The sequence below is a fragment of the Aythya ferina genome (assembly GCF_964211825.1).
Source record: "Aythya ferina genome assembly, chromosome: 3".
Lineage (NCBI taxonomy): Eukaryota > Metazoa > Chordata > Aves > Anseriformes > Anatidae > Aythya > Aythya ferina.
The window spans coordinates 72,019,650-72,034,110 of NC_140298.1; the positions used below are offsets into that span (position 1 = coordinate 72,019,650).

General features: G+C 39.1%; 1 protein-coding gene across 1 annotated transcript in view; it reads right to left on the reverse strand.

Annotated features, from left to right (window-relative positions):
* CDK19 (cyclin dependent kinase 19) overlaps positions 1-14,461 on the reverse strand; it is a 111,557-nt gene that overhangs the window by 28,787 nt on the left and 68,309 nt on the right. The window contains exons 5-6 of the mRNA XM_084514562.1: positions 3,175-3,232; positions 1,846-1,977 (exon numbers count right to left, since the gene is read on the reverse strand). Coding sequence (XP_084370688.1) covers positions 1,846-1,977; positions 3,175-3,232 — 190 coding nt within the window. The remainder of the gene's footprint in view (positions 1-1,845; positions 1,978-3,174; positions 3,233-14,461) is intronic.

Here is a 14,461-nt window from a genome sequence, read left to right on the forward strand (position 1 = left end):
GATTTAAGAGAGCTTTAAGAATTGCATCCTCTGCCAAAAACCTTCACGTTAAACTGCAACTCTCACTAGTGTGATTAGCTTATTAAGTCTGCATTTTATAAGTACACATAATGCCAGAAGCAAAATACAAGTCTAGACTCATTAAGCGCGTTAACATCACTGCTGTCATTTTGTTACTAACTTCTCCCCTTTACTGAAAGCTGCAGACAGATAGCCCCTATTCATCTTTTTTTCTTATTCTCTTTTGTCATATACTCTTCTCATCTTCTATTCAACACACAAACCTTACCTTGCAGCTCTCCTCATTTCCATTTCCATATTTTTTTACTTTGCTACCGAAGCCATTTTGAATGCCCTCAATACCACACTGCATGCTGTGTATTACCCATTCACACCCCTCTTGGAGATTCACGGGTGTGGGTCTGCTACAAGAAATACAAGCCTTAGAAATAAGAAACTGCTAAGAAAAAACACTCTGAAGTAGCATTAACCTCCAAAATTTCACAGGGACTCCTGTCTGTGTTATAGTATAGACTGCAAATCCCTCAGGACAAGAACCAAGCAACTTAAGACATAATAATAATAAACAACAACAAGATAATGGCATTATACTAATTCATTCTTCAAACAGAGATCCTGAGATAATGTTACTCACCAAACCTGCAAACAATACACTACCTATCAAAAATGGGTAACTGCCAGGTAAGGTAACTCATCACTATCGTGCACACAGATCAGCCAGTACCCAGCTCACATCAGTGTTTCACAAGATCAACAGGGGCAGGGCAGTTAAAGTATCTCATTAATTTATAAGCATTAAAGTAATTCCAATGATATTTTCTTTAAACGCTCTTAGTAACTGTTTTCACCCAACACAAGGTGCATCAAACAGACTTTAGAGGTCAGCTGGCCGGTCTGCATGGTGGCAGACGCAAAGCAGGCCCTAAAAATCTGCTCCAGACAACGAGGGATTGTGCAACACTAAGGAAGGAGCAGGGGGACACACTGCAAGGCTCCATTTCCAGCACCCACTGGAGAAGATACACTGGGAAATCAAAGGCCTCAACAAAGGCAGAGCCCCAGAGTGTGGTGACAGAGTGGTGACACCCAGGACCCTGGCTGCAGGGTGATGCTAGTGACCCTGTACAAACAGGAATGATTTCTTTCAACAGAGGGACACTGCTTCCTTAGCAGTTCTCTTCTGATACACTCACCTGCACAAACAGGACACCTCCTGTGCATCTCAGTGTTTTTATTCTCTGAATATTTGGACACTAAGGCTGATTGTGCTTCTGGAAGTAGGGAGAAAGACGGGAACCTAGCTACCAGCATTTCCTAAACATGGAGCTTCAGAAGACCTCAGGAATGAGTGATCTGCAGACTGCACACATTGCGGGAGACTGCCCTTCTCTTTATGAAGCCATCCACTTCACTGAAGCATCTGGATATGTAGCACTCTAGATGAAAACCATTTAAAGAGCCAAACTCTTTCCCTTTTGAAGATTTTAGAAGACTGTTCAAGTCCATAACAGAAAACCATATAGACCAATCCAAAGAATATTTTAATAAAAAAAATGAAGAACAAAATACGTTTACAATATGTATCATTAATCTTAACTCATATTGAAAAAATAAAAGCACTGACTTTTCAAAAATTTTCGATCTGGGTTAATTTTTTGTAGATTGGATCTATCCACTATAAATTGGATCTAACCACTCTATATCTACTGCTACATCAGGGAAAAAAAAAAAAAATTAGTTGGTCAGCTGATCATCATATCTACTATAAGGCCACCTTCCAATAAAAATTTAACAGGTAAGCCTCATTCTTACACCAGAACTTACCAATAGCCTTTGTGTAATGTCTGGCCCCAAGAAGCAGCTCTGGAGCTCTGTACCAGAATGTCACCACAACTGGATCCAAGTCTGCCAATGGCTTCAAAGGTGAGTTGAACAATCTGGCAAAACCCATGTCAGCTGGAAAATGCAAAACAAAAACAGAACATTTACAATTTTTATATAAATAGCAAGTCAGAATTTAACAATATTGCAAAAAGACTATTTGAAGAAAAAAAAAAAGCTCAAAAACATTAGAACATACAAATTGAAGTTTCTAAGTAACCAACACGATACTCATAACAATACTGGGCCAAATTTATCTCAAGCTAAATTCCATTTACTTCCTTTATAAGACTATGAAGGAAAACATTTAACTTTTAAGTGCTTCCACCATGGCACTGTTAAAACTATTCATAACACAGATGCCCATTTATTTAAATAGAACTGAAATAGAAACCTGCCTAACTAAATTCAATAGGATCAGGTCTCTAAATCCAGCGTGCCTTTTCTCTTTCATACATACAAAGCTATTCTGAAATGATATGCCTTGTGACTGCTACGTGCTGATCTAAAGTGCAAAAACAAAATAACTACAGCATAGATTGTTTTGCCTCATCTTTGATCTGGATGGACTGCCGGCAAGATCAGGAAAAAAATATTTTCTCTTTCAGAGGATCAGAATAAACAGAAATTAATGAAATTAGCTAGAGTACACAGCTACAGAGAGATATTTGAAATGTTTGCAGGGATTTTATATAAACCAAAAATTCTCTCTAGAAACATCCTTGTAAGTAACATTAAGAAATGCTAGAAGGGAAAATACAGAATGCGTGTGTGTATTCAAAAACACACATTTTATCCAAATCTGAAACTTATCTTTTACCCAAACTTCACCTCTATCTTTCTGCTTCCAAAGTTATGAAATGCCACGTATGTTTTTCTTGCAGTTACCTATCCTAATACAAGTATATGAATACGAAACGGTTAACTGAACATTTTGAAATATGACAGAAGTAAATGCATAGAAAAGAGGATCCAGTATATTACTACTTTCTTGATGATTGCCACATGCTTTATTAAAAAAAAAAAAGTTTATATCCATATGACTAAGGCTTAAGTTCTGCACAGGTAATTAGATTTTGGATAAAATCCATCACAATTACTGTGGTTTTCTACCTTGATACCCAATAACCTTTTCCACAGAAAATCTCTGGACCTCTGCAAACATATGCATGATGTTTATATAAAAATAGTTCAGGACAAACACAATATATAAATAGCAATCCTATAGTAACTAATCTTAGCTGTGCAATGAAACTTTCTCAGGATGTTTACCTATTTTGACTCTTCCTCTTTCAGGACCTTCACCCATTACCAGAATGTTTGCTGGTTTCTGGAAAACCAAAAGCAGAATATTTAGTTGACCAACTTTTGATGATTACCTTTAGGAATAACAACAACAGGTGTATTTATTTTGCAGAAATAAGCATGTGCGTAAGTGAAAAATAAACATTTCTCTAAGTACTTTTAGATGTCTAAAATTACCACACATCAGTTTTGCTGACATTTGGTTTTTATTCCTAGCTACCAATTTCACAATTAGAAAAACTGTGAAGTACTTCAACGTTTCACAGCAAGAATTGCAATCTTTATTTAAATTTTCACTCCCATTTTTACCTGAATGGTCAGGTTCATTTGTGAGACTTTATTCTACAGGAAAATTTTATACCAGGTAATGTTTATCCTACACATCCATAATCCAGGAAGAATTACTTTTGCCAGTATAGCTTATTGAAAATTATGCCAAATCTTAGTATGCTCGAAATGTATGAATGCTAGAAAATGACCTTAGCAAAACCAGTTTTTTTTTCCACAAAGTTGATTTCATGTGAATTTAGAGAGATAATTTGAGAGATTCTGAAATGAGAATTCACTTAAAACAAGAATATAACACAGCTACATCCAGGAGCTTTTTTGCACTGTAGACAGAAATATTTACAGGTAGAACAAAATCTTTATGGGCATTTTGTGCAATCTACCGTTGTTCCCAACAAGCTGTTTGTGAACACCACATAAAATCTGCACAAGGCATCACAGCATTTGTTCTGCATTTAGGATCTAGATTCCCTCAAACATCAACAGGCATTCCTTGGAAGCTTTTGCCCTATTGTGCTAACAGCTGTAAAAAAGTGAACAAGATTGAAAACATTAAGTGGTTTGAATGAAGAGATACATAAACTTTCAAAGCAGAACTTTTGGAAGGTTTTCATACAACCATTAATTATATTTTAATACACAATCTACAGTCTCTAGTGCCCAAAGAGGTCTGCTCAAACAGGATTTGCTCAAGGATCAGAAAGAGACATCAGAATCCGACTTCACTTCTCAATTCCTAATGTTTGCCATCATTTACCTGAATTAAAGCAGTCAAACTAGGATTGCTAGTTTGGCTCAAAATTGCATGCAGCAAGTTATTACATTTATTACGATTTTTTTAAAAAACAACAAAAAAAAAGCTCCTTTTGCCCCCACAAAAGCAAAGATAGCACTACTTCAGCTCTTTTGCTTCAGTTATTCTTTCTCCTTACTATCTGGCCCCGTGAAGTTGTTCCCCCTTCTCACCCCTGCCCGGTGCCAGACATGGCCTCTTCCCTAGCTCCAACCATGGTTCCTCTTTTCCCTCTCCTTCTAACCCTGCTCCAGATGCCTCAGTCCTCCTCCACTCTTTAAAAATGAACACTACCTGCTGTTTTGTTTTGTTTGTTTGCTTTACACATCTCAGGATAATTTCCTGAGGGAAAATGCACTCCCTTCTTGGAGAATGCAACAGGTATTTTAATTACCTGTAAGTTAACACTCTTCAAATTAACTACTAGAAGTTTACTCATTAGACACTCCTTTCCTTGAGTTGATTAACACTGATGGATCACTGATCACTTAGAAATAGGTTAATATTGGTAAATCAATAATAAAAATTTAAAAAAGTAAGGAAGGGCTTTTCTGCTAACTTATCTTGAGTCATCTGTCACCAGCAAACCTGGGGAACATAAAGATGATTCTTGCTGTCAGCAATATTTAAAGATAATGAAATAAAGCACTTCAAGGCAACTGGTCAAACTCGGTTTTTATATTTATGTATTATGCTAGATTCAATCTTCTAGAGAGCAGAGCAATCCCATTCTGCAGCAATGGAAGTACACAGGTTTGTAAGACATGATCTCTGTCAGGAATCACACAGCTCTAATTGTCCCAACCAAGGCAGCAAAATTTCAGTTCCCTCATCAAAATTCTTCCCTAAACTCCTACCCAGCACCCTTGGTTGAGACTTGAGTAGAAGTTAAAACCACTTCTAGAGACCTTCAGATTCAGGGTTGGATTCTAGGAACTACAAAATGGATTTATTTTTCAAATAAACAGAGCTGATAAGAAAGTGGTTATTGCACTAATTTCTAATGATTTTTTTTCTATCAAAGAATTTTGTTGGGAGAAATAAACTGTATAACACCAGGAGTTGTGCTAAGATAAAACTTAAAATCTAAAACTGGCCTGTAGGCCGCTGTCTCGCAACAGCTCCTGTCATGGCAGCTGAGAGGCCTTAAGCCAGGAGGACACATCCAAACCTGCTTCTTATTTCCCACATAGTACATCAACCTTTTCTTTTTTTTTTTCTTATCAGCCACTAATAGATTATAACTTTGGAAGTTCCTCGTGGTAATCATGGCCATTCTGGTTAGAAAAGCATTTGAACTGCAGGAACACCGAGCCACATGAAGAGGAGCGCTGCCCCGATAGGTAGGACACGCCTTCCTGAGATGAGACACGAGATAGCCAGTTCCTGTGCCCACAGAGTTTTATTTAGCCGAAATAAACCACTTCAAAGGAGCTCAAAGCATAGGCTGTGCATTTTGTGGTTGTTTTTGTATAATGATGGCTCAAATACCAAGCAGTAACCCCACACGCACACCTCCCCAGTGTCTTCATGACATGCAAGCTACACCACAAGGAGCTCAGGCCTTGGCTTCGCTGGCAGCACCACGGCAGGGTGGCAGACCTTCAGGTGCTCAGGAACAGGGACAAAACTGTGTTATTTCATGGGTTTTAATTTGGTATCAGAGAACCTCATTGCTGTCATGAGGTAGGAGAGAGAACTGCTGAAGGGAACGTGAACAACTTCTGCTTTTTGGAGAACCAAGAGTGTTGGTCTCACCTCTGGGTATGTAGGAGTTGTAAGTGACAAAACATTTTCCTCAGAGATAGTCACTGAAGAGCCTATTAAAGAGCCTATTACAGTCTCTAATATAGTTACTGGACAACTGCAAAAATCTTAGAAATGAACTGGCTCCATGCCTCAGGTACATTCTGAGTACGTGAAGGTCATAAGCACACTTCAAGTTACAGAAACAAACCTCACTGTTACCCATGTGACGATGAAAACTTCACTTTAGGTGGAAAAAGGCCCAAGCAGCTGTAAGATCCAAATTGACACACAAGAGTAAATCACGTCTCAAAAAAGTTTGAGACACCCTACTTAAAATCCTTAACTAACTCCTCTGTCGAAGGTGAGGTAATCCAACGACTCCCCTTCTGAACCAGTTACGTCCCAATTAAAACACCCCCTATTTTCATAAAACTCCCCTCTTGCTGGGAACACAAAAACCCCAGCTGCGAAGCGAAGTGATACTGCTGCATTTCCACATCTTCAGTTGCTATAGAAACTACCGAAACAGTACGGGTTCGGGGTCTCACGTGTAAGATCAGCTATAAAAATGAACAGGCTAATCCCTGCAGAGAAACGCGGTTGAGGTCTGACTGTCTACAGAGCACACGAGAAAAAGAGCAAGGTCAACAGCAACCAGAGCAAAAACCTGAAATATCTGCAAAAAAAAAGTGGATGTAGATGACTATGATTTAATGGGTCCTGTAGAAGCACTGAGAATAGATACTGGTATTTACTTCTCTGCATCACGGGGACAGTGGGAATAAAGCAATTAGAGGAGCTTGGTGGGAGAGGACTGACAGCGTTGTGCTAACAGGCATGTTTTTATAAATAACACAAGAAATGAATCCTCATTGACATCCAGATCATGTGAATCAATGGGCTCCCCATTTAAACATTTAGGCAGGGGACTAGAAGAAAGGTGAAGGAAAAGAAGCCATCTCGTCTTGAAAGAGTAATGGGTCAAAACAGGAACAACAGCTGAACAATAGATGGCAACGCTTCGGTTTTAATGGTTATTGTTGTTATCTCCTTGAGTGCAGTGGTGACACAATTCTTAAGAGATTTGGTGCAGAATTGCATTCCTATGAGAAAACCTCCGCAGGGACATGCCACTTTCCATACACCATTCTGTATTGTTTATATCCAAACAAATGTGTTTCCCTTTTGGAATGTATCACTGGACAAAGAACGGGCTGAAATTAGGAGGCTTCCATTGTAAGAGATATTGCAAGTCTTCTAAATAAAAGCTCTCCCCACAATTAAAGAAAACTGGCTTGTGATGAGGTCCAAGTCTTAATTATTTAAAAAATTGCAGACAGCACAGTGTCACACATAGATGCACTTTCAATTCACTAGCAAAAAAATTAGAGAAGAAATGTAGAAATGTTCCCAAAGAAGATGACACTGTTCCACAGCACGGGCACTGCTCAGAAGACCACTGAGCCATAAAGTTCAAAATGCAGAGGGAGCTGCAGAGTTTTCACATAAATTTGAAAAAAAAAAAAAAAAAAAAAAAAAAAAGGCTTTTGCTCTTCTCACGTGCAAGGAAACGTAGGCACGTTTCTGTTTTCACCCAATGCTATTCAAAGCCAGACATTCTCTTCAGATAAATATTGCGTACTGCTACTACTGCTTTTGATAGCAATCAATTATAGGATTTGAAAAAAAAATCTTTCTTTAAAGCTTTTACCATGTACTGCAAAACTCCTAACCATTATCACTTCCATTTCATTTTCTTCCACATCCTGAAATACATAAAGAAAATGTGTTATCATCACTTCCCTCTCCTTTTTCAGAAAACCATTTGGTCAACATTTTTCTGATACTGAAGCAGTAGACAGAAATGAACCACGAAGAGGAGCAGATCTTCACATCTGTTTCTCTTTAGGACCCCTACATAGTGTGAACTCCTATCAGACTCACTGCTCTGATCACACAGCATCACTCCCAACTCATTTTTTCAGCTGAGTTAGCCTTAACTTCACAAAAAAACATTATATTATCTGTCTAAATGTGTAACCCATACTGTTTTTTTCCTCTATTTCTCTATACCATTGAAATTCTTTACCTGGCAAAGCACTATCATTAACAAATCCCAACAAGATATTTATCATTTCATCCCAACCAATAATGTTTCTACAGGTATTATCAAATTGAGCAAGGCCCAAATATAAAATCGATCACTACAGCACATGGACTAAAAAGGCAGTGAAAAAGGACTGCAAAAATGTTTTGAAGTAGCACTCATTAAATGAAATCAAAACTTGTTTAAATCTAAAGAGGAGAAAAAGAAAACAGAGGCAAACAAATTAAGTAAATACATGACAACACAGGAACCAAAAAATACCACGGAAAGCTTTTAAAACTAAACTAAAAAAAAAAAATTTAGAAACAGTCCAAGAGCCACTATGCGATAACAATGAAAATACGAACAAATGTGGACACGTAAAACTTTACAGCTAAGTGTTGCCAGATTTCTACCTTTAAAATGCTTCACTGGCATACTTGATAATCACCAGAGGGATACCGGTGACAACAAAAACATTTTCAAATGCACTCACAGCAGTGATGCATACAAATGTTTTTATTAATATAGTAATAAATATGTGCTAAGACTATTTTTATCTCCACGCTTGCTTCTTATAAAAGTATTTTTGATATGAAATGTATACAGAGACACAGAAACGTGTGCCACTATTTGAGAGCAAAAAAAGCCTTTTGCATCTTTCTGAGCAATGGAAATTAAATGCTCCACCACAAACCATGGTGTCAGAGAATGGTAGGGGCTTCTTTATTTCCTAGCTGCTGAACTGCTATGGTCAAAATAGTCATTAGCTTCAGATACCAGAAATTCCAATAGCAACAAGGAGCACAGAATTCATCTGGGGCTCCGGGACTACCAGTGAAATGAAGTACTGCGAGGAGCAAACTGCGGAGAAGATATCTGAGACATTTCTTTGGAATGTCTTAGATAAAGATTTTGGTTAAACACATTCCTCGCCCGTATCCGTTACGTGTTGAGAGGGGAAACAGAGTGTTTCCATATCAAAGCCTATCTATCAAAGAAATATTTTCATGTTTATATATTCCTACAGAACTCCTCTATGCAAAGAATGCAAAAGCAAAGGAAAGCAGGAACACCAAAACCATGCCCACAGTGCAACCACGGATCTGCACATATTAAAAATAATAATAGTAACTGAAAAAATATTAAAGAGGCCCTGCAATAAACTTGATATTATCTAGCCTACAGCAACAGCAAAGATGCCTACGTGGGCTTCAACATGGACCGATTTAAACAAGCCTAGGTCTTTGAATATTTATCTGGAGAATGGGTTAAAAATCATACAATACTTCGAGGGGGTGGACCTTGGGAGGTCAGCTGGTCTCCACCCTGCCCAAAGCAGGGCCAGCTTCAAAGTTACAGCTGGCTCTGAAGCTGCATCAGGTTGCAGACTCATAACCAAGGCAGCTGCAGTTCTCCAGGGCTGGAGTTTTCTCAGCCCTTCTGGGCAATCCACGACCACCCTCACGATGAAAAAAACGTGCCCATCACCTAATCAAAATGCCTCTTGTTGCAATTTGTGCCTGTCCCCCCTCTGTCCTCTGCATACCTCTTGAGATTCTCTGTCACCTCCCACTGGGCAGTTCAGCCCCCACCAAAATGCCGCATGCTGCTGCCTGAGCTCAGTGGCAAACGTATTTCACCATGGGAAGGAAGGACTTGCCCATCTTTTTACCCAAATCATGTATAACAGACTCATACAAGCTAATCCGTTCTACTCAAGTTGCTGTGCCTTCACTTACTCATAAATATCCATCCTTATGATAATGAAACCAGTGGGTAAGTAAAGTATTAATTTCTCAGTTTTACCTCATTTTTCATAGGTTGGATGTTCTCGTGAGAGCTGTTCAAGCACATACCTCAACTGACCGTAATTCTTTACATTCACTTCCATCAGCACTACCCAGGCACTCTCCAGAAATGGCCAAGATATTCCTGCTCCTTGTAAGAATCCTCTGCTTCAAAATTGATTTGAAACAATGGCTTTGTAGGCAATTGCTAGAAAGAGCATTTTATTTCTAAACTCAAGGTGTTTGGTCATTGTTGACACAGGAGAAGTCTATTAGCCAGACTCTATCCCCTGGCTAAGCAATGGATAATGAAGTTGCAGCTGTGTCACTGGAGAGCGGGCTGCCAATACAAGGGTTATATGAAATAGGAGTAATCACAAGAGGAGAATATAATGTTGGGCTACATAATAGCTCAGAAACGAAACCATCTTCCTTTCATACACCATTTCTTGCAGGTTTCTTATGGCAAATGGTGCATTAAATTACTGCAGGACAGAACTGAAAACTCCAGACGACTCCGGACACCGGGCACTGCTTCCACTGAAATAATCTGCACAATGCACTCGTGGTTTCAACCCGATCCATGACAATGCAGTTCAAGAGAAGAAAGAAGAAAAAAATGAATGACAAAAATGCACATCAGGAGAATGCCAAAACATTTGACACAAATTAAAGTTTATGTTGCTATGCAACATTATCCAGAGCCTTCTGCTGGTTCGCAGCAGCACGCCTGAAGAGAAAACGTTACGTGTAACCTTGAGAAGGACAAAGAAGGGGAGAGCCAGATGGAAATGAAGAAAAATACCGTCATAAATCATCAACGAAAACTGAAATGTCATAAAGCAAACGTTTAAATAACACGCTGGATTCACATGGCTCCTGGGATTTTCCACACGAAGGCCTTGCTGGGCATCCTTTACCACGGGCTTCACTTGGAATAGCTACCTGAAGGCGAGCAAACTGAGAAGGCATTTGCACGCGTGGGACACTACAAACTTCTTTACCCTTTTAAAAGCAAAACCTGAGACCCAGGTCTGCTCGAATGCCAACGTCAGAAAGCTTACGATTGCACTAAGCTTGAAATGAGAAGCAAAGGACATAGGGTGCTTTATACCTGTCTCCCTGCTGCTGGGGCTCTTTGTTTGCATGACTTTGTTTCTGCTACAATATCCTAAAGATTACAGGCCGTAAGTGCTACGTCTGATAACTCTTCCAGCTACAGCACTGAGCTCCCCTATTGTCAAATTCTGGTATTTGTTTTACACAACACGCTGACTACTCCTCCCATTTCAGCAGGGTTATTGAGACAGACAGACGAAGCCGCTCGCCAGTCAACGTACAAACAACTGACAATGAGACTACTGACACGGCCATAAAACATTTTGGTAATTGCATTTCACAAAGTATCTTCGGCAGTAAAACTCCAATACCTCCGTTCCCCCGGGACCCTGGTAGAGGCAAAGAATTAACAAAGCTTTGCAGAGCGCAGTAAATAAACAGATAGAAATGTAACCCATTTTCATTACAAATACGATTCTGCTTGGATAGTTTAGATTGATTGAATTAGGTTGAAATATTAAATGTCCTTTCATGGAAATTTCAAAGGAGAAAAAGAATAAGAAGGTAGCACAGTTATTTAGAGAGGTCGCTTCCATCTTGAGTGGGTTTTAAATGTGCCTTTTTGTTTGCACATAGACATAGGAATATAGCTTGGGGGATACAACTACAGAATTATTTTCTTTTATTTTAGGGTAGAAAGTTTCAGCAAGATTTTGAAAAAATAAGTTTTGAAAAAATCAAATATTTATGTCTAATATTTCATATTGTTAAATTAACTCGTCAGTTTACTACATACACTATTATGCAGTATTACAGTAGATTATTTAACCACTTTTCATATATGCTGTCTTCCTACATTCATAATCTCCAGGAAAAAAAGATAAGGATCCGTCTCCCCTTCCCTTTTTTCATGGTGAGTATGAAGACTAGGAAATCTAATCCTTACAGAGGTGATCAATGTAGATGTCTGTTCTACTGTACAATCAACTTCTCCTTCATGTAGAAATAATTTAGACCAGCAATTTGCAATGTATTCCCAATCTTCCTGCAGTCTTTCTCTGAGGATCTTCTTGAAGCAAGCGCTTGCCTTCCAGTATCTGGAGGGGTTTCTCATCATGGACCACCCAGCAGATCAGTGCCCAGGCTTCAGAAGAAATGCTATCACCCTAATACAAGCCTTGACACCTACAGCAACACCAGTTAGGATTTAATAGTCCACCGGAGAGCAAGGGCTCAGACTAACAATCAGATTAAATCTCTCTACATCTCTCTGTCAGTTTACACTGAAACTATACCTTTACTCCTCAAGTTTCCTGACTTTTGGGGGATCCTCAGGCCCATTCAGGCTCTTATTTTTAAGAATAGCACCAGTGGCCATGTTCTTTAGCAACAGTGATACTTCAAATCCAGTCTAGTGTCACCAAGCTGGAGAACACTGCTTCTCCTAGTTTCCCTCAGAAGCTGTGTTTCCACTGGAACAAGCAGCTACGGGGTTTAAAAAGTACCTGGTAAATTTGGGCTGCTTAAAGATGACCTAGTTCCAACCCCAATCTTGAGAGGTTCTCTCAAGCTAAAACAGTCTGGGAAAACAGCAGAGTTGGCAGGAGCAAGGGAAAGACAAAGAGAATGAAGGATCGTGTCTGCAACCACTGGCTGAGCTGGTAGAGATGGAGAAAGGGATATGAGCAGGAGGGAAAAAATGGCTCAGAATACAGAGATTGAAAACCCGAACTTGGTTCAGAAAAAAACACAGCTATTTGAAGTTAAGATTTGGTAAGTCAATTTAGAAAGTAATGGAGACCACAAATTATCTTTAAAAAAAAAAAAATCAAGCATTTACTACAGTTACTTGGCTGCCATATGTATAGCCCAAGATAGCTGAGTTTTCTTATCTAGGAAAGAAGAAATATTTTGGTCTCTCAGTTACCATAGTACTTACGCAGCTTGATAAATATTGATTTTCAATATCTTTTTTTAATATAAAACAGTTCTCACTTTGTAGAATGGCATTGGTAACTTGTGTTTCAGTACCAACAGTCATAGTCCAAGGCAAGCTGTAATGCCAGGACGTATGCCGGCATCTTGGGCACGAAAAGTACGTTTCCCTACCCATAACTGCTTCTACAGCTCCCAGGTTTTAACTCAGAAAAACACCCCACCTTTTCTGTAATATTTTCTCACTCAGAAGCTGTTTTTCTTTAGAATACTTTGCAGCCATTCATTTCAAACATGGGTCTCCAAGATTTCAAAATAAAGACTTTTCATATACCATTTTCGTATGCACACGGTATTACCATTTGAAAGTTGTGAACACTGCTCCTTCCTTTCTATCCCATGCATCTCTTACTAACAACTGAAAAATGAGACTGTGTTTGCACAAGAGCCTAGTCCTCCTGTTCTTGAATCTATGAACGCTGAACACGAACAGCTCACAGGGCACTCTAGTGCCTTGTAGGAAAGGCACTGTTCACTCATACCTTTGGTAGAGCAACCAAAATGCAGCAGTCTTTGTACGTTTCAACAGCATGAATGAGGTTAAATCCCTTTAAAATGGTTCATGTATGTATCTGTTAAATAGTCACAGTTACATTGTTAATCTTTTCCACAGGCGTTTTTGGGTGCAAAATGACCCGGTTGGAATAGCCTTGGAAATTCATGCAGCTAGATGAAGAAATTATCTGGGCTAAGTGAAAGCGTGAGCTGTCAGCACCTCAGCTAACATGTGGGGAGCTGCCATGGGCACACTCTTATCCTGTGGTATCTTGCAGCAAGCACTCAACAGCCTGCTTCTTTTCATGCAGGAATAAAGGTATCTCTTATTTACCACAGGATGCCACTGGTAAAAGCGTGCCCACAGGCAGGTAGAGCAGCTAAGAGGCTTCCAGCGCATATTCTCACTTGTACTCACAATAAAGTTGTCTCCACCAAGAAAACATGCTTCTGTTCTGACCTGCAAGACTCAAATGAAGAGGCTCTCCAGTTTAGAGATCCCATGTGTCTGATAATCAAGTTGCAGCAGAGTAGGGGAGAAATCTCTTCGGAGTAATAATGGGTTTATCTGTCTGCCCCGGTTTCTCACTGTATTTACAACGTCGATGTATGATTGATCAACAACACTCTGTCAAATTCATGAATATTAATGTAAGGCTTGCATAATATTTACAGCATCTCTCAGCCGTCAAAGTAAAAATAACCAAGGTAAGTTGAAGACGAGCATTTGTACAGAGCATATTTGATAGAGTGATTTGAAGTGTTTATAGAAATGGCAACAGGTCATTAAAGTTAAAAGCTGCGCAGTAACTAGTAAAATGTTAATCTTTCTGTCCCAAAACTGCATCTTGACTCCTGAAAGAAAACTGAAGAAAAAAAGATGTTGGCAATCAAGCCAAAATAATTTATGGAAAGAACAAGTAATTTCTTTGCTTCCATTTTGGAGAAGTGCAAAAGAAATTAGGGGGAGGGAAGAAGGAGATACACTAGACATACTTA